The sequence below is a fragment of the Salmo trutta genome, chromosome 4 (genome assembly GCF_901001165.1).
Source record: "Salmo trutta chromosome 4, fSalTru1.1, whole genome shotgun sequence".
NCBI classification, from domain to species: Eukaryota; Metazoa; Chordata; class Actinopteri; order Salmoniformes; family Salmonidae; genus Salmo; species Salmo trutta.
The window spans coordinates 60,466,899-60,489,045 of record NC_042960.1 but is presented as its reverse complement, the minus strand read 5'-3'; the positions used below and the strand labels follow the sequence as shown (position 1 = coordinate 60,489,045).

Below are 22,147 nucleotides of genomic sequence, written 5' to 3'. Positions count from 1 at the left end.
CATATACATGCCCGTCTGAAGTTTGCCAATGAACATCTGAATGATTCAGAGGACAACTGGTGAAAGTGTTGTGGTCAGATGAGACCAAAATGGAGCTCTTTGGCATCAATTCAACTCACCGTGTTTGGAGGAGGAGGAATGCTGCCTATGACCCCAAGAACATTATGCTTTGGGGGTGTTTTTCTGCTAAGGGGACAGGACAACTTCACCGCATCATTTGACGGGGCCATGTACTGTCAAATCTTGGGTGAGAACCTCCTTCCCTCAGCCAGGGCATTGAAAATGGGTCGTGGATGGGTATTCCAGCATGACAATGACCCAAAACGCACGGCCAAGGCAACAAAGGAGTAGCTCAGGAAGAAGCACATTAAGGTCCTGGAGTAGCCTAGCCAGTCTCCAGACCTTAATCCCATAGAAAATCTGTGGAGGGAGCTGAAGGTTCGAGTTGCCAAACGTCAGCCTCGAAACCTGAATGACTTGGAGAAGATCTGCATAGACGAGTGGGACAAAATCCCTCCTGAGATGTGTGCAAACCTGGTGGCCGACTACAAGAAACGTCTGACCTCCGTGATTGCCAACAAGGGTTTTGCCACCAAGTACTAAGTCATGTTTTGCAGAGGGGTCAAATACTTATTTCCCTCATTAAAATGGAAATCATTTTATAACATTTTTGACATGCGTTTTTCTGGATTTTTTTGTTGTTATTCTGTCTCTCACTGTTCATATAAACCTACCATTAAAATGATAGACTGATCATTTCTTTGTAAGTGGGCAAATGTACAAAATCAGCAGGGGATCAAATACTTTTTTCCCCCCACTGTATTCCATTAAAAATCAGCTGTTTCCAGCTACAATAGTAATTTACAACATTAACAATGTCTACACTGTATTTCTGATCAATTTGAAGTTATTGTAAATGGACAAAAAAAATTGCTTTTCTTTCAAAAATAAGGACATTTGTAACTGGCCCCAAACTTTTGAACGGTAGGTTTTTTGGGGGGATTTTAAATTCCTCAAAGTAGCCACCCTTTTCCTTGATGACAGCTTTGCACACTGTTGGCATTCTCTCAACCAGCTTTACCTGGAATGCTTTTCCAACAGTCTTGAAGCAGTTCCCACATATGCTGAGCACTTTTTGGCTGCTTTCCTTCACTCTGCATCCAACTCATCTCAAACCATCTCAATTGGGTTGAGGTCGGGTAATTGTGGAGGTCAGGTCATCTGATGCAGCACTCCATCACTCTCCTTCTTGGTCAAATAGCCCTTACACAGCCTGGAAGTGTGTTTTGGGTCATTGTCCTGTTGAAAAACAAATGATTGTCGCACTAAGCGTAAACCAGATGGGATGGTGTATCGCTGCAGAATGCTCTGGTAGCCATGCTGGTTAAGTGTGCCTTGAATTCTAAATAAATCACTGACAGTGTCACCAGCAAAACACCACCACACCATCACACCTCCTCCTCCAAGCTTCACGGTGGGAACCACACATGCGGAAATCATCCGTTTACCTACTCTATGTCTCACACAGGGTTGGAGGAGGTGTGATATGGACTCATCAGACTAAAGTAGATTTCCACCGTTCTAATGTCCATTGCTCTTGTTTCTTGGCCCAAGCAAGTCTCTTCTTCTAATTGGTGTCCTTTAGTAGTGATTTCTTTGCAGCAATTCGATCATGAAGACCTGGTTCACAGAGTCTCCTCTGAACAGTTGATGTTGAGATGTGTCTGTTACTTAAACTCTGTGAAGCATTTATTTGTGCTGCAATCTGAGGTGCTTGGGAGTCTTTAGGGAACTTTTGGCAAACTCCAAGTGGGCTGTCATGTGCCTTTTACTGAGGAGTGGCTTCCGTCTGGCCACTCTACCACAAAGGCCTGACTGGTGGAGTGCTGCAGAGATGGTTGTCCTTCTGGAAGGTTCTCCCATCTCCACAGAGGAACTCTAGATCTCTGTCAGAGTGATCATCGGGTTCTTGGCCACCGCCCTGATTAAGGCCCTTCTCCCCCATTTCTCAGTTTAGCCGGGGGGGGGGGGGGGGGGGGCAGCTCTAGGAAGAGTCATTGCGGTTCCAAACTTCATCAATTTCAGAATGTGTAATGCGTCTGTGTGTAGCTGGTGTAGATGAGTCAGGCGCGGGACAGCAGATATGAGTAATGTACGCAATTTTACTCAACAATAATCACAAATACACGTCAAATAAATCCAAGGCCACAATAACGGACCGCAATACAATAAACAATCACTCACAAACAAACATGGGGGAACAGAGGGTTAAATAATGAACAAGTAATTGGGGGATTGAAACCAGGTGTGTGAGACAAGGACAAAACAAATGGAAAATGAAAAGTGGATCGGCGATGGCTAGAAGGCCAGTGACATCGACCGCCGAACGCCGCCCGAACAAGGAGAGGGACCGACCTCGTTGGAAGTCGTGACTGAATGATGGAGGCCACTGTGTTCTTGGGGACCTTTCAATACTGGAGACATTTTTTGGTATCCTTCCCCAGATCTGTGCCTCGACACAATCCTGGTTTGGAGCTCTACGGTGGTTCCTTTGACCTCATGGCTTTTTTTTGCTCTGACATGCATGGTCTACTGTGGGACATTATATAGACAGATGTGTGCCTTTCCAAATCATGTCCAATCAATTGAATTTACCACAGATGGACTCCAATGAAGTTGTAGAAACATCAAAAAAATTATCAATGGAAACAGGATGCACCTGAGCTCAATTTCGAGTCTCATAGCAAAGGGTCTGAATATTTGTGTAAATAAGGTATTTGCAAAAATGTCTAAAAACCTGTTTCGACATTGTCATTATGGGGTATTGTGTGTAGATTGATGAGAAAATAAATCCATTTTAGAATACGTCTGTAACGTCACAAAATGTGGAAAAATTCAAGGGTTCTGAATACTTTCTACATCCACAAAGGCAAACACAGATGTTCACAGTACATCCACAAAGGCAAACACAGATGTTCACTATGCCACACGGCTTTTTTTTGCGGCTTTCCTTTATTTTCCACTATGCCACACACACCTAAAGACGTACTTTGCGAACGCTACTACTTAGCTCTCCACTCCCATCTAGCACAGGCTCAAACTTCATTGGAGTCCACCTGTATGTGCACTGTAAAACGTTTTTTTTTTTTTTTACAGTAACTTACTGGCTTACCATAAAAACAACAGTATTTTTTTTCAGTGTGTAATTTACTACTTGTTCCCGGACTGTATTTATCCCACAGATGATTGACTGGTAAAATGGATTCCCTGGCTGTGTGATAGCAGTCTACTGCTATCATGGCAGTGGGAGGTGGAGCTTTGTTTGCTTGAGAGGGTTTATTACAGGCAATGTGAGAGTGTGTCTGTGCGTGCGTGTGTATGTGTGTGTGGGTACACGTGTGTTGCCCTGTGTCTGTAAAAAGGCTTGGCAGGGCAGGGACTGTCCAGAGAACACCATTTGGACCATGCCAATATTGACAATGTGTTTCTGTTGCTCTCTTTCATCTTGTCAGATGCTCTCTTTCTCTCGCTCTCTCCTGCCAGTGATAGGTATAATCTCAGAAACCCTGGGAAGCCATGAGGAGAAGCCAGAGGCACTGAGCCTAACTACAGCTGTCTATTGAAGTGTTCTCTCCCCCTCAATCTTCTCTCTAGTGGACATCTATTTGGCCTTTCCTGCTCATAGGCTCTGTGGCGCAATGGATAACATTGGACTTCTACTCTTGATTGGTGAAGAGATTCGAAGGTTGTGGAATCGATTCACACCAGAGACATGGGGTTTTATTTGCCTCCGCCTTTCCTGGTTGTCTCTTTAGTGGTCTCACTGGTGCACCGGGTCCAGATAGCCCTCCAGTTTTACAATGCTACTTTTAAAGTGTAGGGTAAAGGTGAGGTACGCACCCCAGTGACCCAGTTAATAAGCATCTGGGCTGCAAACAGAGCCATACAAGTTTTAACCTTGAAAATGCCTTCTCATCAATAGATAGCTGGGGTATATGTGAGAGCAAGATATTTGCCTGCACATGGCCATATGACTTATGTATAAGTATGTCAACGTGTTCATGTGTTAATGTTTGTGTTGTGTTTGCATTCATGTGACCGGGTGGCAGGTAGCCTAGTGGCTAAGATTGTTTGGGTCAGTAACTGACAGGTTGCTGATTCAAATCCCAGAGCCGACAAGGTGAAAAATCTGTTGTTGAGCAAGGCACTTAACCCTAATGGCTCCTGTAAGTCGCTCTGGATAAGAGGTTCTACTAAAAACTATGACTGTGTGTGTGGGTCTGCTTATGCTTTTAATATATGCCATTTAGCAGACACATTTTATCCAACAAATTCATGTGAGCATTTCTGTGTGTGTGTGTGTGTGTCCATGTGTGTGTCCATGTGTGTGTTTGTGCGTGTGTGCGTGTATCAATATCTCTCTGTCTGCAGACATTTGGGTGTGTGAACGTAGACCTCACCTCAGGGCCTCCACTGATTTAGCGTCTTTCTCTATCTACCGCTGGAGCCTTCATTAAAAGCTTTGAGTCCGGAGGACCTTTAATAAGGCAGAGGTAATTATGCTAGCTTAATGTATGCTTAAGACTGACCCTGCTTTGTGATTTCACAGGAAATCACCGCACATTCAGATGGAGAAAAAGCAGCATAGCCACAGCCAATGGAAAAACCCAGTTGATCCCATGATTAATATAGTGAATAGGGCTGCCGCCTTAATCCGTTTGGTCTTCAGCTAGGGGGTCACTGCATTGGATCTTGTCCACCGGTCTATGATGGAGTGAGTAGCTGCTGGTCTTAATCAGGGGTTGGAACCAAAATCATTTTTCAATCAGAACAGAACCATTATTTTGTTCATTATGTTCCACTGCTCCGAAAAAAAAAGGTTCTACTAAAAACTTGAACCAGGTCGAAGCAAAAAATAATTCTGGTTTATATCGTTCATTTCGGTTCCTTTTAAACCTCAGATTGTATAGTTTTTTACTTAGCTCGACATTAAATGACTTAACCAATCAGTGCGGATAGAGCAGCTTGCTGTGGAGCGGGTAAGCGATTTAATCTGTATAGGAAAGTCGTTAAGAGCATTTTGTATTTTGCAATAAGTTTCTGAGTCACAGAGTGAGGGCTTTCCATAGGAGCTCTGTTGCGATTTTTGTGGGACTGGAAAAAAATGACCAGAATGTAAAATAATGTTATTAATCGGTTCCCATGCTTTTAAAATAACAGTTCTGTTATAGAACAGTATAGATTACTTTAGGTTTTGGTTTAGGTTCTGTTCCTCAAATAATTTCGTTATTTTTCAGTTTTTGGGTTCTGTTCCCTGAACCGGTTCCAACCCTTCGTCTTAATTTAACCCGTTTTCAGTTCCCACTCCCTAAATAGGTAAAGTCCTGTGTTACTTAATTGCTGATTAAATACAGATGCCAATTCCTATAGTTACAGTGACAGATTGTTTAGAATTAACACATACCTCAAAGGCTTTTATGTTCAACTGTAACAAGGCTCTGAATTCCCAGTTGTTCTTCTCTCATTCTGTTCAGTTTTCTAGACTGTGATATTTTACAGTGAGCCACCCCACTGGGCTCAGACGTCATTTCAGTATCTAATTTTTGATTTATATTTATCAACTTACGTGAATTCAATGTGAAATCAACAAAAAATTTGACCATGTCATTGGATTTAGGATGAAAGTTGGGTGTAAACAAGACGCAATTCTCTTACATTGATGACTTTTTGTAAATCCAATCAGTTTTCCACGTTCAATTCAACAATGTCACAGATTTTTTTTTTTCTTGATGAAAGTACATGGAAACAATGTTGATTCTAACAGTTTTTGCGCAGTGGAACAGCTCTGGAAGAAGCTGGTTAGCCCGATCGATCACTAGTATAGGTAAAGAGGTCAATGGAGCTTGACCAAAACAATGGAAATAACATGGAAACGTGTGGGGGAAAGATTCTGAATATCCTCATTGCCCCCCATCAAAATTGGCCTACATTTAGGCCATTGTTTATTTGTGTATTTCACACTATGTTGAGGAAAAAATCTGAGTAAAATATTTATATGGATGTCAACCCCGATATACAGTTGAAGTCGGAAGTTTACATACACCCTAGACAAATACATTTAAACTCAGTTATTCACAATTCCTGACATTTAATCCTATGAAAGATTCCCTGTCTTAGGTCAGCTAGGATCCCCACTTTATTTTAAGAACGTTAAATGTCAGAATAATAGTAGAGAGAATGATTTATTTCAGATTTAATTTCTAGCATCACATTCCCAATGGGTCAGATGTTTACATACAATCAATTAGTATTTGGTAGAAATGCCTTTAAATTGTTTAACTTGGGTCAAACTTTTCGGGTAGTCTTCCACAAGCTTCCCACAATAAGATGGGTGAATTTTGGCCCATTCCTCCTGACAGAGCAGGTGTAACTGAGTCAGGTTTGTAGGCCTCCTTGCTCGCACACACTTTTTCAGTTCTGCCCACAAATTTCTATAGGATTGAGGTCAGGGCTTTGTGATGGCCATTCCAATACCTTGACGTTGTTGTCCTTAAGCCATTTTGCCACAACTTCGGAATTATGCTTGGGATCATTGTCCATTTGGAAGACCCATTTGCGACCAAGCTTTAACTTCCTGACTGATGTCGTGAGATGTTGCTTCAATAGATCCACATAATTTTCCTGCCTCATGATGCCATCTATTTTGTGAAGTGCACCAGTCCCTCCGGCAGCAAAGCACCCCCACAACATGATCCTGCCACCCCTGTGCTTCACGGTTGGGATGGTGTTCTTCGGCTTGCAAGCATCCCCCTTTTTCCTCCAAACATAACATTGGTCATTATGGCTAAACAGTTCTATTTTTGTTTCATCAGACCAAGCTTCTTCTTTGCTGTGCGGCCTTTAAGTTTATGTTGATAAAGGACTCGTTTTACTGTGGATATAGATACTTTTGTACCTGTTTCCTGCAGCATCTTCACAAGGTCCTTTGAAGTTGTTCTGGGATTGATTTGCACTTTTCGCACCAAAGTACGTTCATCTCTAGGAGACAGAATGCGTCTCCTTCCTGAGCGGTATGACGGCTGCGTGGTCCCATTGTGTTTATACTTGCGTACTATTGTTTGTACAGATGAATGTGGTACCTTCAGGCGTTTGGAAATAGTTCCCAAGGATGAACCAGACTTGTGGAGGTCTACAATAATTTTTCTGAGATCTTGGCTGATTTCTTTTTATTTTCCCATGATGTCAAGCAAAGAGTCACTTAGTTTGAAGGTAGGCCTTGAAATACATCCACAGGTACACCTCCAATTGACTCAAATGGTGTCAATTAGCCTATCAAAAACTTCTAAAGCCATGACATCATTTTCTGGAATTTTCCAAGCTGTTTAACGGCAGTCAACTTAGTGTATGTAAACTTCTGACCCACTTGAATTGTGATACAGTGAATTATAAGTGAAATAATCTGTCTGTAAACAATTGTAGGAAAAATGACTTGTGTCATGCACATAGTAGATGTCCTAACCGACTTGTCAAAACAAAAGTTGGTTAACAAGAAGTTTGTGGACTGGTTGAAAAACCAGCTTTAATGACTCCAACATAAGGGCATGTAAACTTCCGACTTCAACTGTATGTTCATGTCATCATCACCAATCAACTGAATTACAGCTAAAAACAGCTTTGACTACCACCACCAATTTTTGTATGCTAGCTATGCTACCAGCTCATACGAATGGGAGTTAGCATTTAGCAGTCACTTCTTCAAAACCTGAAAAGGAACAACTTGTAAATATTATGCAGCAAAAACAGCCCAATATCTCAAAATCAGACTTTAGTAAGAACATTATGGGCCTGTTACAATACACAAATCATTATGGATTTCACGAAAATCCACTTTGTTAAATCACATATATTGAATGTACGCCAATGACGGCTTCACAGCATCCTGTGTTCCATTGGCCTCTTTACCTCATCTACTAATTGCAGAGAAGGAGGAGGAGGGAAAAGATGGCAGTATTTAGAATTCACATTCCTGCCACAGAGGTTTCAGCCAATCAGAATGAGAGCCTGTGAGGGAATGACCATGAGGAAAGAGCATGGGCTGCTCTGTACCCAAGTGTCTCTCCCAATCAGGTGTTCTTTGCTTGGGGCTTGTGTCTAAGGACTGGTCCACATGCTGCTCAAAGCATAGCCAGTAGAGCATGAATCCCTTCTCATGACTTTCTATTAGGGCCACATAATCAAAATTCAATGGCAATTTCACTGAGGAAGAGCCCAGTGCCTGTGCATCAGTATCGAGCATTTAGCCAGTATTTCACTTAGTGGGATGGTTCGACCTCCCGAAGAGGTGAGCCAGGGGAAAGTATCTGAAGTTGGTCAATAGGTGTATAAGGATCTGAAAACTATACTTGTATTATTTACATACGCTCTTTTCCAGAGCGAATTACATTTTTGTATTTGTTCATACTGGTGCCCCATGGGAATCAAACCCACAAACCTGGCGTTGCAAGTGCCATGCTCTACCAACTGAGTCACATATATCTAATTTATATGGCAATGAACCATTGTGTTTTCTGCCACATGGCTTCTCTTTCTGTGTCAGGTGACAGGAAGGACCTTGTTTGTAGAGGCAGGTCTCACGTGTTGTGCAACATACCTGTGGTCCCACTATGGCATTGCGTGTGCCAATCAGCCACAAAGGGAGATGTCTCTAGGATGACAGAATCATCTCTTGCCTACTTGGACTTACACATCATGTGGTTCTCAGTGTTTTTGCCAGTTAATCTGAGGGTAAAAAACATGATGTGTATGCCTACCCATACCATTTCTATGCCCTGTGTGTGAACAGTTTTCTTCTTAGGTTGGTTATAGTCCTTGTGAAAAGGTATGCAAACAGTGCGACATCCTTTACACAATCAATTATGATTTGTCTAGTTCTGTAGTACTAAGAAAAACCAAACACATCCCTAATAACTTCTAACAAATTCTTCAAAACGTATCTATTTCATGCAGAGACAATACATCTTTAGGAATATTCAGCAGTTAAAAAATATTGTTAAATTGTGACCTCTGTTACCCCTAATAACTCTGTTGCTGTATTGACAATAATCTTGTAACATACTTTCCAATCAAAACTATGAAGTCAATTTTGTTTACAATCAAAGTTTGACACAGCAAAAACCATCAGACTAGTAGAAGCACCAGTTCTGACAGTAGGTCCACTTACAGCCATGGTAACTCCATCAGCCTAGTACACTGAACTAAAAATATCAACGCAACATGCAGCAATTTCAAAGAGTTCCAGTTCATACAAGGAAATCAGTCAATTGAAATAAATTCATTCGACTCTAATCTAGGGATTTCACATGACTGGGAATACATAAACTCAGCAAAAAAAGAAATGTCCTCTCACTGTCAACTGCGTTGATTTTCAGCAAACTTAAGATGTGTAAATATTTGTATGAACATAACAAGATTCGACAACTGAGACATAAACTGAACAAGTTCCACAGACATGTGACTAACAGAAATGGAATAATGTGTCCCTGAACAAAGGGGGGTCAAAATCAAAAGTAACAGTATCTGGTGTGGCCACCAGCTGCATTATGTACTGCAGTACATCTCCTCCTCATGGACTGCACCAGATCTGCCCATTCTTGCTGTGAGATGTTACCCCACTCTTCCACCAAGGCACCTGCAAGTTCCCGGACATTTCTGGGGGAAATGGCCCTAGCCCTCACCCTCAGATCCAACAGGTTCCAGACGTGCTCAACGAGATTGAGATCCGGGCTCTTCGCTGGCCATGGCAGAACACTGACATTCCTGTCTTGCAGGAAATCATGCACAGACAGAACGAGCAGTATGGCTGGTGGCATTGTCATGCTGGAGCCTCATGTCAGGATGAGCCTGCAAGAAGGGTACACAAGGGAGGAGGATGTCTTCCCTGTAACACACAGCATTGAGATTGCCTGCAATGACAACAAGCTCAGTCTGATGATGCTCTGACACACTGCCCCAGACCATGACGGACCCTCCACCTCCAATTCGATCCCGCTCCAGAGTACAGGCCTTGGTGTAATACTCATTCCTTTGACGATAAACGCGAATCTGACTATCACTCCTGGTGAGACAAAACCATGACTCGTCAGTAAAGAGCACTTTCTGCCAGTCCTGTCTGGTCCAGTGACGGTGGGTTTGTGCCCATAGGCGACGTTGATGCCGGCGATGTCTGGTGAGGACCTGCCTTACAACAGGCCTTTAAGCCCTCAGTCCAGCCTCTCTCAGCCTATTGCAGACAGTCTGAGCACTGATGGAGGGATTGTGCATTCCTGATGTTGCTCGGCAGTTGTTGTTGCCATCCTGTACCTGTCCTGCAGGTGTGATGTTCGGATGTACCGATCCTGTGCAGTTGTTGTTACACGTGGTCTTCCACTGTGAGGGCGATCAGCTGTCCGTTCTGTCTCCCTGTAGCGCTGTCTTAGGCGTCTCACAGTACGGACATTGCAATTTATTGCCCTGGCCACATCTGCTGTCCTTATGCCTCCTTGCAGCATGCCTAAGGCACGTTTACGCAGATGAGCAGGGACCCTGGGCATCTTTCTTTTGGTGTTTTTCAGAGTCAGGAGAAAGGCCTCTTTATTGTCCTAAGTTTTGATAACTGTGACCTTAATTGCCTACCATCTGTAAGCTGTTAGTGTCTTAACGACCGTTCCACAGGTGCATGTTCATTAATTGTTTATGGGAAGCATGGGAAACAGTGTTTAAACCCTTTACAATGAAGATCTGAGAAGTTTTTTAGATTTTTACAAATGATCTTTGAGCGACAGGGTCCTGAAAAAGGGACGTTTCTTTTTTTGCTGAGTTTATATGCATATGTTGGTCACAAATACCTAAAAGGTAGGGGTGTGGATCAGAAAACCAGTCAATATCTGGTGTGACCACCATTTGCCTCATGCAGTGTGACACATCACCTTCGCATAGAGTAGATCAGGCTGTTGTTTGTGGCCTGTGGAATCTTGTCCCACTCCTCTTCAATGGCTGTGCAAAGTTGCTAGATATTTGCAGGAATTTGAGCACTATCGTCGATCCAGAGCATCCCAAACATGCTCAATGGGTAGCATTTCTGGTGAGTATGCAGACCATAGAAGAACTGGGACATTTTCAGCTTCCAGGAAATGTGTACAGATCCTTGTGATATGGGGCCGTGAATTATCATGCTGAAACATGAGGCGATGGCGGAGGATGAATGGCACAACAATGGGCCTCAGGATCTAATCATGGTATCTCTGTGCATTCAAATTGCCATTGATAAAATGCAATTGTGTTCGTTGTCCGTAGCTTTTGCTTGTCCATACCATAACCCCACCACCACTATGGGGCACACTGTTCACAACGTTAACATCAGCAAACCGCTCGCCCACACAACGCCATACATACGTCTGCCATCTGCCCGGTACAGTTAAAACCGTGAAGAGCACACTTATCCAGCATGAAGCCGGTTACGAAGCCTAACTGCCATCTGGTCAAGACCCTGGTGAGGACGATGAGCACGCAGATGAACTTCCCTGAGACGGTTTCTGACAGTCTGTGCAGAAATTCTTTGGTTGTGGAAACCCACAGTTTCATCAGCTGTCCGGGTGGCTGGTCTTAGACGATCCCGTAGCTGAAGTAGCTGGATGTGGAGGTTCTGGGGTGACGTGGTTACTCGTGGTCTGTGGTTGTGAGACTGTTTAGACGTACTGTCAAATTATCAAAAACGACATTGCGATAGAGAACATAGGCTTATCATAGAGAACATTAAATTCTCTGGCAACAGCTCAAAACTTGACACATCTGTGGCATTGTCTTGGGTGACTAAACGGCACATTTTAGAGTGGAAATTTCCACACCGACACATCATTATTCTTGTTCCCTACCTTTACCCTCTTCACTCTCTCTGCACTAGAAGCGCCACTGCTTTCAGTAGCATGGTCTCTCTTTTTCGTATTACTTTCCACTACAGGACATTCAGGTCCTTGACCATCATCCTCCCGACCCATATCATCAGAACTATCAACCATATTGATTGCATTCCAGCGCAGCTGTTGCTTCTCCAAACTTCTCTCCATGTCCTCCATCGTGTAACGCCCTGGCCATAGAGAGGGGTTTTTGTTCTTTATTTTGGTTAGGCCAGGGTGTTACATTGGGTGGGCGTTCTATGTTCCTTTTTCTATGTTTTTGTATTTCTTTGTTTTGGGCCGTGTGTGGCTCCCAATCAGGCACAGCTGAAGCTCGTTGTTGCTGATTGGGAGTCACACATAAGGAGCATGTTTTTCCTTTGGGTTTTGTGGGTAATTGTTTCTATTAGTGTTTTGCACCTGACAGGACTGTTTGGCTGTCGGTTTTCTTATTTTGTATATTGTTCTTTCTGTAATTAAAATAATGATGAACACTAACTCCGCTGCACCTTGGTCTACTCTCTCTTCAGACAGCCGTTACAGAGTTACCCACCACAAGAAGACCAAGCAGCAGAGAAGAGGGCAGATGGAAGTCAAGGAGGACTATAGGAAGCAGCGCGCTCGGGAGGAGATGGCATCCTGGTCGCTGGAAGTATTGGAGGTAAGAATAGACTGGACTTGGGAACAGCTATTTGACCATTGCAGCAACCTGCCGGGGAAGCAGGTGGAGGTGAAGAGGCAGCCCCAAAAATTCTTTGGGGGGGGGGGCACACGGGGAGATTGGCGAAGTCAGGCGTTAGACCTGAGCCAACTCCCCGTGCTTGCTGGAAGCGGCGTGGTACTGGTCAGGCGCCGTGTTATGCGGTGGAGCGCATGGTGTCTCCAGTACGTGCTCATAGCCCGGTGCGCTACATCCCAGCCCCCCGCAAGTGCCATGCGAGGATGGAACAAGAGCCAGTCGGGGTGAAGTTGGAGGTGAGCGAAGGGAGCGAAGCAGAGACAGTGAAGGAGTTGATGGGGAGATTGGAGGAGAGAGATATGAGAGAGCTGCTGTGTTGGTGCATGAGGCATGACATTCGCCCTACGGAGCGTGTCCTCGAGTTGATGTCAGCTCTCCATACTCGTCCTGAGGTGCGTGCTAGCCGTCTGAAGACTGTGCCAACGCACCAGGCCTCCTGTGCACCTCTCCAGCCCTGCACGTCCTGTGCCTGCGCCCAGAGCCAGGCTTCCTGCATGTCTCCCCAGCCTGGTGAGTCCTGTGCCTCCTCTTCGGACCAGGCCTCCAGTGGGTCTCCCCATCCTGGTCAGTCCTGTGCCTGCTCCACGGACCAGGTGTCCAGTGGGTCTCCCATCCTGGTCAGTCCTGTGCCACCTCCCAGGACTAGGCCTCCAGTGGGTCTCCCCATCCTGGTCAGTCCTGTGCCACCTCCCAGGACTAGGCCTCCAGTGGGTCTCCCCATCCTCGTCCGTCCTGTGCCACCTCCCAGGACTAGGCCTCCAGTGGGTCTCCCCATCCTGGTCCGTCCTGTGCCACCTCCCAGGACTAGGCCTCCAGTGGGTCTCGCCAGTCCGGAGCCGCCAGTCCGGAGCCGCCAGAGCCGCCCGCCAGTCCGGAGCCGCCAGAGCCGCCCGCCAGTCCGGAGCCGCCCACCATTCAGGAGCCGCCAGAGCCGCCCGCCAGACTGTTGAGTCCTGTGCCTGCGCCCAGGGCCAGGCCTCCTTCATATCTCCCCAGCCTGGTGAATCCTGGGTCAGTGCCGCCGGAGCCGCCAGGGATGCCCGCCGGGCGCAGCCATCGCCGCCCGCCAGACCTTCGGCGCGGCCAGGTCGCCACCTAAGAGGGCGACGCCAAGGGTGGAACAGAAGCCACGTCCCGCACCTGAGCCGCCGCCTTAAGAAGGCCCACCCGGACCCTCCCCTTCAGTGTCAGGTTTTGCGGCCGGAGTCCGCACCTTGGGGGGGTACTGTAACGCCCTAGCCATAGAGAGGGGTTTTTGTTCTTTCTTTTGGTTAGGCCAGGGTGTTACATTGGGTGGGCGTTCTATGTTCCTTTTTTTGTGTTTTTGTATTTCTTTGTTTTGGGCCGTGTGTGGCTCCCAATCAGGCACAGCTGAAGCTCGTTGTTGCTGATTGGGAGTCACACATAAGGAGCATGTTTTTCCTTTGGGTTTTGTGGGTAATTGTTTCTGTTAGTGTTTTGCACCTGACAGGACTGTTTGGCTGTCGGTTTTCTTGTTTTGTGTATAGTGTTCTTTCTGTAATTAAAATAATGATGAACACTAACTCCGCTGCACCTTGGTGCCATCACTGCGTGTTGAGCTGGGCCAAAAATACTGTATCTCTCGCCTCCTTCCGCCTGCCTTCCATCTTTGAGGACATGTATTTATTTTGTTAGAGTGGTCACTCGACTATCTTGTCAATATAATAGATACTCTTTGGTCAAATACATATACCTTGTGTCCTGGGCAAATCCATTGCCTCAACAAGAAGGGGTGCACCTAAGCAATGGTTGAAACCTTCTTTACCAGCTGAAGGCTAAATGTATATATGGCTGTGTTTACACAGCCACCCTAAGAACTCAAATCTGATTTAAATTCTATATCTGATCTTTTTTTCTAACTGTCCACATATAGTTTTACATGTGAACCATATCAGATATGCACATTCACACTGATGTAGCCACTGAAGTAGCTCACAGATGCAATACTCATTTCCCTTCACAGTTTCTTTACATTTTGGAGTAGTTCTAATGGTAGGTCATGTGCAACAAAACCACTTCAGAGGAAAAAAATCTAATCTGAATGTCCAGACAGAGGTCCCATAGGGAGGATCGGGTTTGTATCAGGATTCAGATCAACTAAAGCTGTGTGGTAGCCCAATTCTCATCTTTTTTTTCACTAATTGGTATTTTGACCAGTCAGATCAGCTCTGATAAAGATCTGATGTGATAACGAATAATGGAAAAAATATCAGATTTGGGCTGCCTGTGTAAATGGAGCCATATGGAGGTGGAATAAACCGAAGTCAAAAGATCAGATTCCATGTGTTCTTTTTGTTGCTGTTTGCACATTAGGGAAAATAGCAGATAGGTATCAGATATGCAAATAAGGCTGCCCAATTCTGATATTTTGTTCAAAAATTTGTATTTTTGACCAATCAGATCAGCCCTTTCGCTATTAATTGGGCAAAAGATCAGAATTGGGCTGCCTGTGTAAACGCAGCCGAAGAACACAAACGTCACATAATATTCACAGGTATTTCTCAATTAAACCGGTTTACATTTTCAATAGGACAGATATCATTAAAGAAAATAATTGTGTGGATGAGCTGAGCTCCGAGTCACGGGAACTAACACAAAACAACCAAACTAAGCACTTGACAGTTGTCATAAATACACAACTTGAAGGAAAACAACAATGGAGAGTATTTAGCAGTTGTACACATGTTTAAGAACAGTAACTAGCTCATGGGGGAGATGGGGGAGTGGCAATCTTTGCCAAGGATCACCTTCAGTGCTCGATTGTCTCCACCAAGTCTGTCCCCAAACAATTTGATTTGCTGGTTTTAAGCATTATACTTTCAAATAGCTCTTTGATGACTGTTTGCTGGGTGCTATCGTCCTCTATCAGCACTGGCCTGTACCCTACCTGCCCTTAGCTCTCTCCTGGCCCCTTACACTAAGTCTGAATTTGTCCTGCTAGGTGACCTAAACTGGGACATGCTTAAACCTAAGTCCTAAAGCAATGGGACTCCCTAAAGCTCAGATTATTACCAATCCCACAAGGTATTACTCCAAACACCCAGAAAAGGTACTCATCTTGATGTTATCTTCACAAATAATCCTGACAGATATCAGTCTGGTGTTTTCTGTAATGACCTTAGTGATCACTGTTTTACAGCGGGTGTTCATACTGGCTGCTCAGTGAAACGGCCTGTCCTGATTTGCTAAAAAACTTTCATGACCAAGCCTTCCTTCATTTATTTTTAATTTATTTTTATTTTGTATTTATTTTTAATTGAACCTTTATTTAACAAGACAAGTCAGTTAAGAACAGATTCTTATTTACAATGACGGCCTACCCCGGCCAAACCCGGATGACGCTGGGCCTTCATGAACTGGCCTCTGTAAAATGGAATAGAATCAGCTTGATCAGCTCGACTCTTGCAGAGTTACACCACCTCAAGAATTGCATTTGGTGAAAGGCTCGGCACAAGCATACTCAGGCTGACTGGCTCTCGTTCAGGAAAATGTGAAATAAGTGCACTCAGGCTAATCGGAAGGCCAAAGTTAGTTACCTTAAGGAGCAGTTCTCTCTCTGTGGGTCTAACCCCAAGAAGTTCTGGAAAATATACCTGGAGAATAAACCCTTCTCCTCATAGCTCCTCACTATGTCCCTTAATGTTGATGATGTGGTTGTTACTGACAAGAAGCACATGGCTGAGCTCTTTAAATCAGCACTTCATTAAGTCAGGATTCCTATTTGACTCAGCCATGCCCTCTTGCCTGTCCAACATTTCCTCATGTCCAACCCCTTCTAATGTGACTAGCCCCGATGCTCCTCCCTCTTTCCCCCCTGCCCCGATACGAAGTTTCTTCCTGCAGGCGGTCACTGAGTCCGAGGTGCTAAAGGAGCTTCTTAAACTTGACCCCACAAAAAACATCTTGGTCAGATGGTTTGACGCTTTATTCTTTAAGGATGCTGCCCCTATCATCGCCAAGCCTATCTCTGACCTTTTTAACCTGTCACTCCTCTCTGGGGAAGTTCCCATTGCTTGGAAGGTTAAGGATGTGTCACTGTAACCTTAAAGGTCTTCAATGATGTCACCATTGCCCTTGATTCTAAGCAATGTTATGCTGCTATTTTTATTGACTTGTCCAAAGCTTTTGATATGGTAGACCATTCCATTCTTGGGGGCAGGGCAAAGGAGTATTGGTGTCTCTGAGGGGTCTTTGGCCTGGTTTGCTAACTACCTCTCTCAAAGAGTGCAGTGTATAAAGTCAGAACATATGCTATCTCAGCCACTGCCTGTCCCCAAGGGATTACCCCAAGGCTCAATCCTAGGCCCCACACTCTTCTCAATTTACATCAACAACATAGCTCAGACAGTAGGAAGCTCTGTCATCCATTTACATGCAGATGATTCAGTCTTATACTCAGCTGGCCACTCCCCAGATTTTTTGTTAAACGCTCTACAACAAAGCTTTCTTAGTGTCCAACAAGCTTTCTATGCCCTTAACCTTGTTCTGAACACCTCCAAAACAAAGGTAATGTGGTTTATTAAGAAGACCGCCCCTCTCCCCACAGGTGTGATTACTACATCTGAGGGTTTAGAGTTTGAATATTGTTTTATCAAAATGCGTTTTTTGGCAGAAATGCCTTCTCAAACATGTGAACTTTCATATGCCTTAATTAATATCACACTTGTATGCCATCTGTAAATACAAATAAAATTGTTAAATTATGAGCCTAGTTGGTTTAGCCACAGAAAAAGTGAGGAACCTTCTCGCTAGCCATGATTGGCTAAGATAATGAGTGGGCTGGACATGCCAAGAGGTGAGTTTGGATTGGTCTGCCATACAGCACGCGTATATCTATTGGAGCTGGTCAGTATGTCTAGGAAATCGTGTCAAACGTGGCTTTTTAAAAAATGTATCAAGTAGTAAAACTGCATAAACCTAATGTCAATTTAGTGTACTGTTAGATAGCTAACGTTAGCTGGCTGGCTCGCTAGCTAACATTATGTGTAGTCCCTCCACTTTCTGGAGGACCGAGTTTTGAAATCAGTGGAATTCGAGTATGATAGCTAAGGAGATGGAGAAAACACCAGTCTGGATTACACCATCAAACTAAGGGCAACCATGCATGGCATCAGACAGGAGACACGTCCAACCATGATGTATACTGGTAAGATAGTCTAGCTAGCTACATTTTCAGATATTACACATTTCTAATTTTGACAGAAAGTGGTTTCATTTCAAGTGTACTGTTAGCTAATTTTTTATTAATTGTTTTATTTATTTCACTTTTATTTAACCAGGTAGGCAAGTTGAGAACAAGTTCTCATTTACAATTGCGACCTGGCGAAGATAAAGCAAAGCAGTTCGACAACATAAAAAAACACAGAGTTACACATGGAGTAAAACAACATACAATCAATGATACAGTAGAAAAAAATAAGACTATATACAATGTGAGCAAATGATGTGAGATAAGGGAGGTAAAGGCAAAAAAGGCCATGGTGGCAAAGTAAATAAAGTATAGCAAGTAAAACACTGGAATGGTAGGTTTGTTATTTGAAGAAAGTTCAAAGTTAAAATATAAATAATATGGTGCAAAGGAGCAAAATAAATAAATACAGTAGGGGAAGAGGTAGTAGTTTGGGCTAAATTATAGATGGGCTATGTACAGGTGCAGTGATCTGGGAGCTGCTCTGATAGTTGGTGCTTAAAGCTAGTGAGGGAGATAAGCGTTTCCAGTTTCAGAGATTTTTGTAGTTCGTTCCAGTCATTGGCAGCAGAGAACTGGAAGGAGAGACGACCAAAGGAGGAGTTGGCTTTAGGGGTGACCAGAGAGATATACCTGCTGGAGCGCGTGCTACAGGTGGGTGCTGCTATGGTGACCAGTGAGCGGAGATAAGGGGGGACTTTACCTAGCAGGGTCTTGTAGATGACCTGGAGCCAATGTGTTTGGCGACGATTATGAAGCGAAGGCCAGCCAACGAGAGCGTACAGGTCGCAGTGGTGGGTAGTATATGGGGCTTTGGTGACAAAACGGATGGCACTGTGATAGACTGCATCTAGCTTGTTGAGTAGGGTTTTGGAGGCTAATTAATGTTAGCTGGCTGGGTTGCTAGCTAATGTTATGTGTATGATCTTATTCTTTGTATCTCAGACACATTTGCTTGACTAGTTATAGCCATAGAACCTGGTTGATTAGCTACCTGCAGATTCATGCAGGGTAGTAACGTCATGAGTTGTGATTATGGTCCATTGTTTAGCTAGCTAGCTAGCTGCATGTCTTAAGAAAAGACTTCACTCTAATTTTAACAAAATATTTGTATTTCAAGTTAGTGTACTAGCTAGCGAATGTTAGCTGGCTGGCTCGCTAACTAATGTTACGTCATGCGTTGGGATTCATTGTTTACCTAGCTAGCTATCTAGCTACATTTCTTAACAAAGGAGTCTTGTCTTAGTGTGCCAGAGCGCAGAATAACTGATGCATTTTTGAATGCTCCACACCCGTTGAATATGTCCGGTGTCAGTAAACGTTGGCAATAAAGTGTAATTCAATTGTTGCCAGCAGCAGTTAGTCACCAACACTCTGGATAACAAGAAAACTGCCTAACCAGCTCTGCTAGGGGGAGTAAAATGGTTAGAGTGGGGTGTTCTCTCATTATGTGTCCGGAAGTAGCTAGCCAATGTTAGCCAGTTAGCTTGGGTGCTTGACTGTCGTTGTGAGGTCAGAGCTTTCGGAACAACCCTACTTATTGGCCAGAATGTCCAGTGTGCGCTCTGAACGTGAAACTCTGAATTTACGAACGGACAATCTGACAGCACAGTTGCAGTCACCAACGCTCTGGATAACATAACAGCCCAACCAGCTCTGCAAGGGCGAGTAATGTTCAGTGTGCTGTTCTCTCTCTTGTAGATGTCTGGAAGTAGCTGGCAAGTTATTACAGAACACACAGATCAACCCTTAAGGAGATGGGTGGGGCTAAGGCTTAAGAGGGTATGAACAATGCTGAATGTGTGTAGACAAAGAAGGGCTCTCCAATAGTAGTATCAAAACATTGAAAGACAATTTTCTCAAAAGTGAGTTTACAAGTTGATCAACTTTCAAAGCAGAATTACTTTCCCATTGTTTCCTGCAATACATTGTATGATATACAATTTTTTAGCTCTGAGTCACTACTTTTATCCAATGTAAAAAAACAGAAATTAAAATGTTGCTACATAAGACCGAATCCAGGTGGTGAGTCACATATATTAGAGAGAACACATGGGAGAGAGTCAGGCAAGGACTGTAGCGCGAGAGGGCACACCTGTCGCCATCACGGTCCTAAAGACCCATAATAGCAGACAGTACAGTATTCAGACCACTTGACTTTTTCCACATTTTGTTACATTACAGCCTTATTTTAAAATGGATTAAATATTTATTTTTTCTCAGCAATCTACACACAATACCCCATAATGATGAAATGAAAACAGGTTTTTAGACATTTTTGCAAATTTATTACAAATAAAAACCAAAAATACCTTATTTACATTACTATTCAGACCCTTTGCTATGAGACTCGAAATTGAGCTCAGGTGCATCGTGTTTCCATTGATCGTCCTTGAGAAGTTTCTACGACTTGATTGGAGTCCACCGGGTAAATTCAATTGATTGGACATGATTTGGAAAGGCACACACCTGTCTATATAAGGTCCCACAGTTGACATTGAATGTCAGAGCAAAAACCAAGCCATGAGGTCAAAGGAATTGTCCATAGAGCTCAGAGACAGGATTGTGTCTAGGCACAGATCTGGGGAAGGGTACAAACAACATTGAAGGTCCCCAAGACTACAGTGGCCTCCATCATCCTTAAATGGAAGAAATTTGGAACCTCCAAGACTCTTCCTAGAGCTGGCCACCAAGCCAAATTGAACAATGTGGGGAGAAGGGGCTTGGTTAGGGAGGTGACCAAGAGCCCTATGGTCACTCTGACAGAGCTCTAGAGTTCCTCTGTGGATATGATAGAACTTCCAGAAGGACAGCCATCTATGCAGCACTTCACCAATCAGGCCTGACAGTTCACTTGGAGTTTGCCAAAAGGAACCTAAAGACTCTCAGACCATGAGAAACAAGATTCTCAGGTCTGATGGAAACAAAATTGAACTCTTTAGAATGAATGCCAAGCGTCACGTCTGGAGGAAATCTGGCACCATCCCTACTGTGAAGCATGGTGGTGGCAGCATCATGTTGTGGGGATGATTTCCATGGCAGGGACTGGGAGACTAGTCAGGATTGAGGAAAATATGAACTGAGCAAAGTACAGAGAGATCCTTGATGAAAACCTGCTCCAGAGCACTCAGGACCTCAGACTGGGGCAAACTTCCAACAGGACAACGTCCCTAAGCACACAGCCAAGACGATGCAGGAGTGGCTTTGGGACATGTCTCTAAATGTCCTTGAGTGGCGCAACCAGAGCCCAGATTTGAACCCAATCGATCATCTCTGGAGAGACCTGAAAATAGCTGTTCAGCAACACTCTCCATCCAACCTGACAGAGCTTGAGAAGATCTGCAGAGAAGAATGGGAGGAACTCCCCATATACAGGTTGGCCAAGCTTGTATCGTCATAACCAAGAAGACTCGATGCTGTAATCGCTGCCAAAGGTGCTTAAACAAAGTATTGAGTAAATGTTCTAGGTTGTGCCTTTAGATATAGAGAAAGTGAACAACTAAAGGAGTGAATGTTATTTATAATAAGGGTTACATGGATAAAATAAGACCTCAATGGAATGAAAATGGATAGCACTCCCTTCACCAAAATATGTTTTACCTAAAACCTTCCTGAATGCTTGAAAAAAAACTGCGACCATCCCTGTACCCAAAATAATAATTAAAACAAAGTGGATAGCAGAGAACATGTCTACCGTTTGCCCTCACTTCTTCAACAGACGAGGGCCCAGATTCACAAACACTTCTTACGCAAAAACGTAAGAAGCTTCTTACTCCAATTCCTCAACAATATCTTAAGATCGAATGATATTCAAATATATTCTTACACATTTTCTTAAGATGTCTGTTGCTAGGCAACCATTTTAGCTTGCTATCTAGCTAGCAATGGCAATGATATTAGCATATTTTTTTTACTGAGATTACTGTTCTGAAAAATTCTTGGGTTTAACCCTCCTGTTGTGTTCGTTTCATGTTAATTAATTCTGTGTTCCCAGTCCAAAATGACCGCCCCATTATAGCTATTCATATATGTATTGTTATGAATTTATAATCCCGTAATGTTGTGTTCGATTTTTTTAACAACTTAAGTTCTTGTGAACATTACACGTTTTGAACTTCTATTTGCTATTTTTGGCCTGTAGGCCTCATTGATCTGATCTCATACAACTCGTTTTTCAGTAAAGAAAAGCATAATGTATGGATTATTTTCACTATAACAAATTCTCAGATGAAACATTTTGTGCTGTTTATCACAGACTAGTTTGTGTCA

At 43.7% G+C, this 22,147-nt stretch overlaps 1 protein-coding gene across 1 annotated transcript in view; it reads right to left on the bottom strand.

The window, feature by feature from the left end:
- LOC115193060 (zona pellucida sperm-binding protein 3-like) overlaps positions 1-12,110 on the bottom strand; it is a 54,337-nt gene extending 42,227 nt beyond the window's left edge. The window contains exon 1 of the mRNA XM_029752044.1: positions 11,916-12,110. Within this exon, the coding sequence (XP_029607904.1) occupies positions 11,916-12,110 (195 nt within the window). The remainder of the gene's footprint in view (positions 1-11,915) is intronic.
- Positions 12,111-22,147: the final 10,037 nt, after the last annotated feature.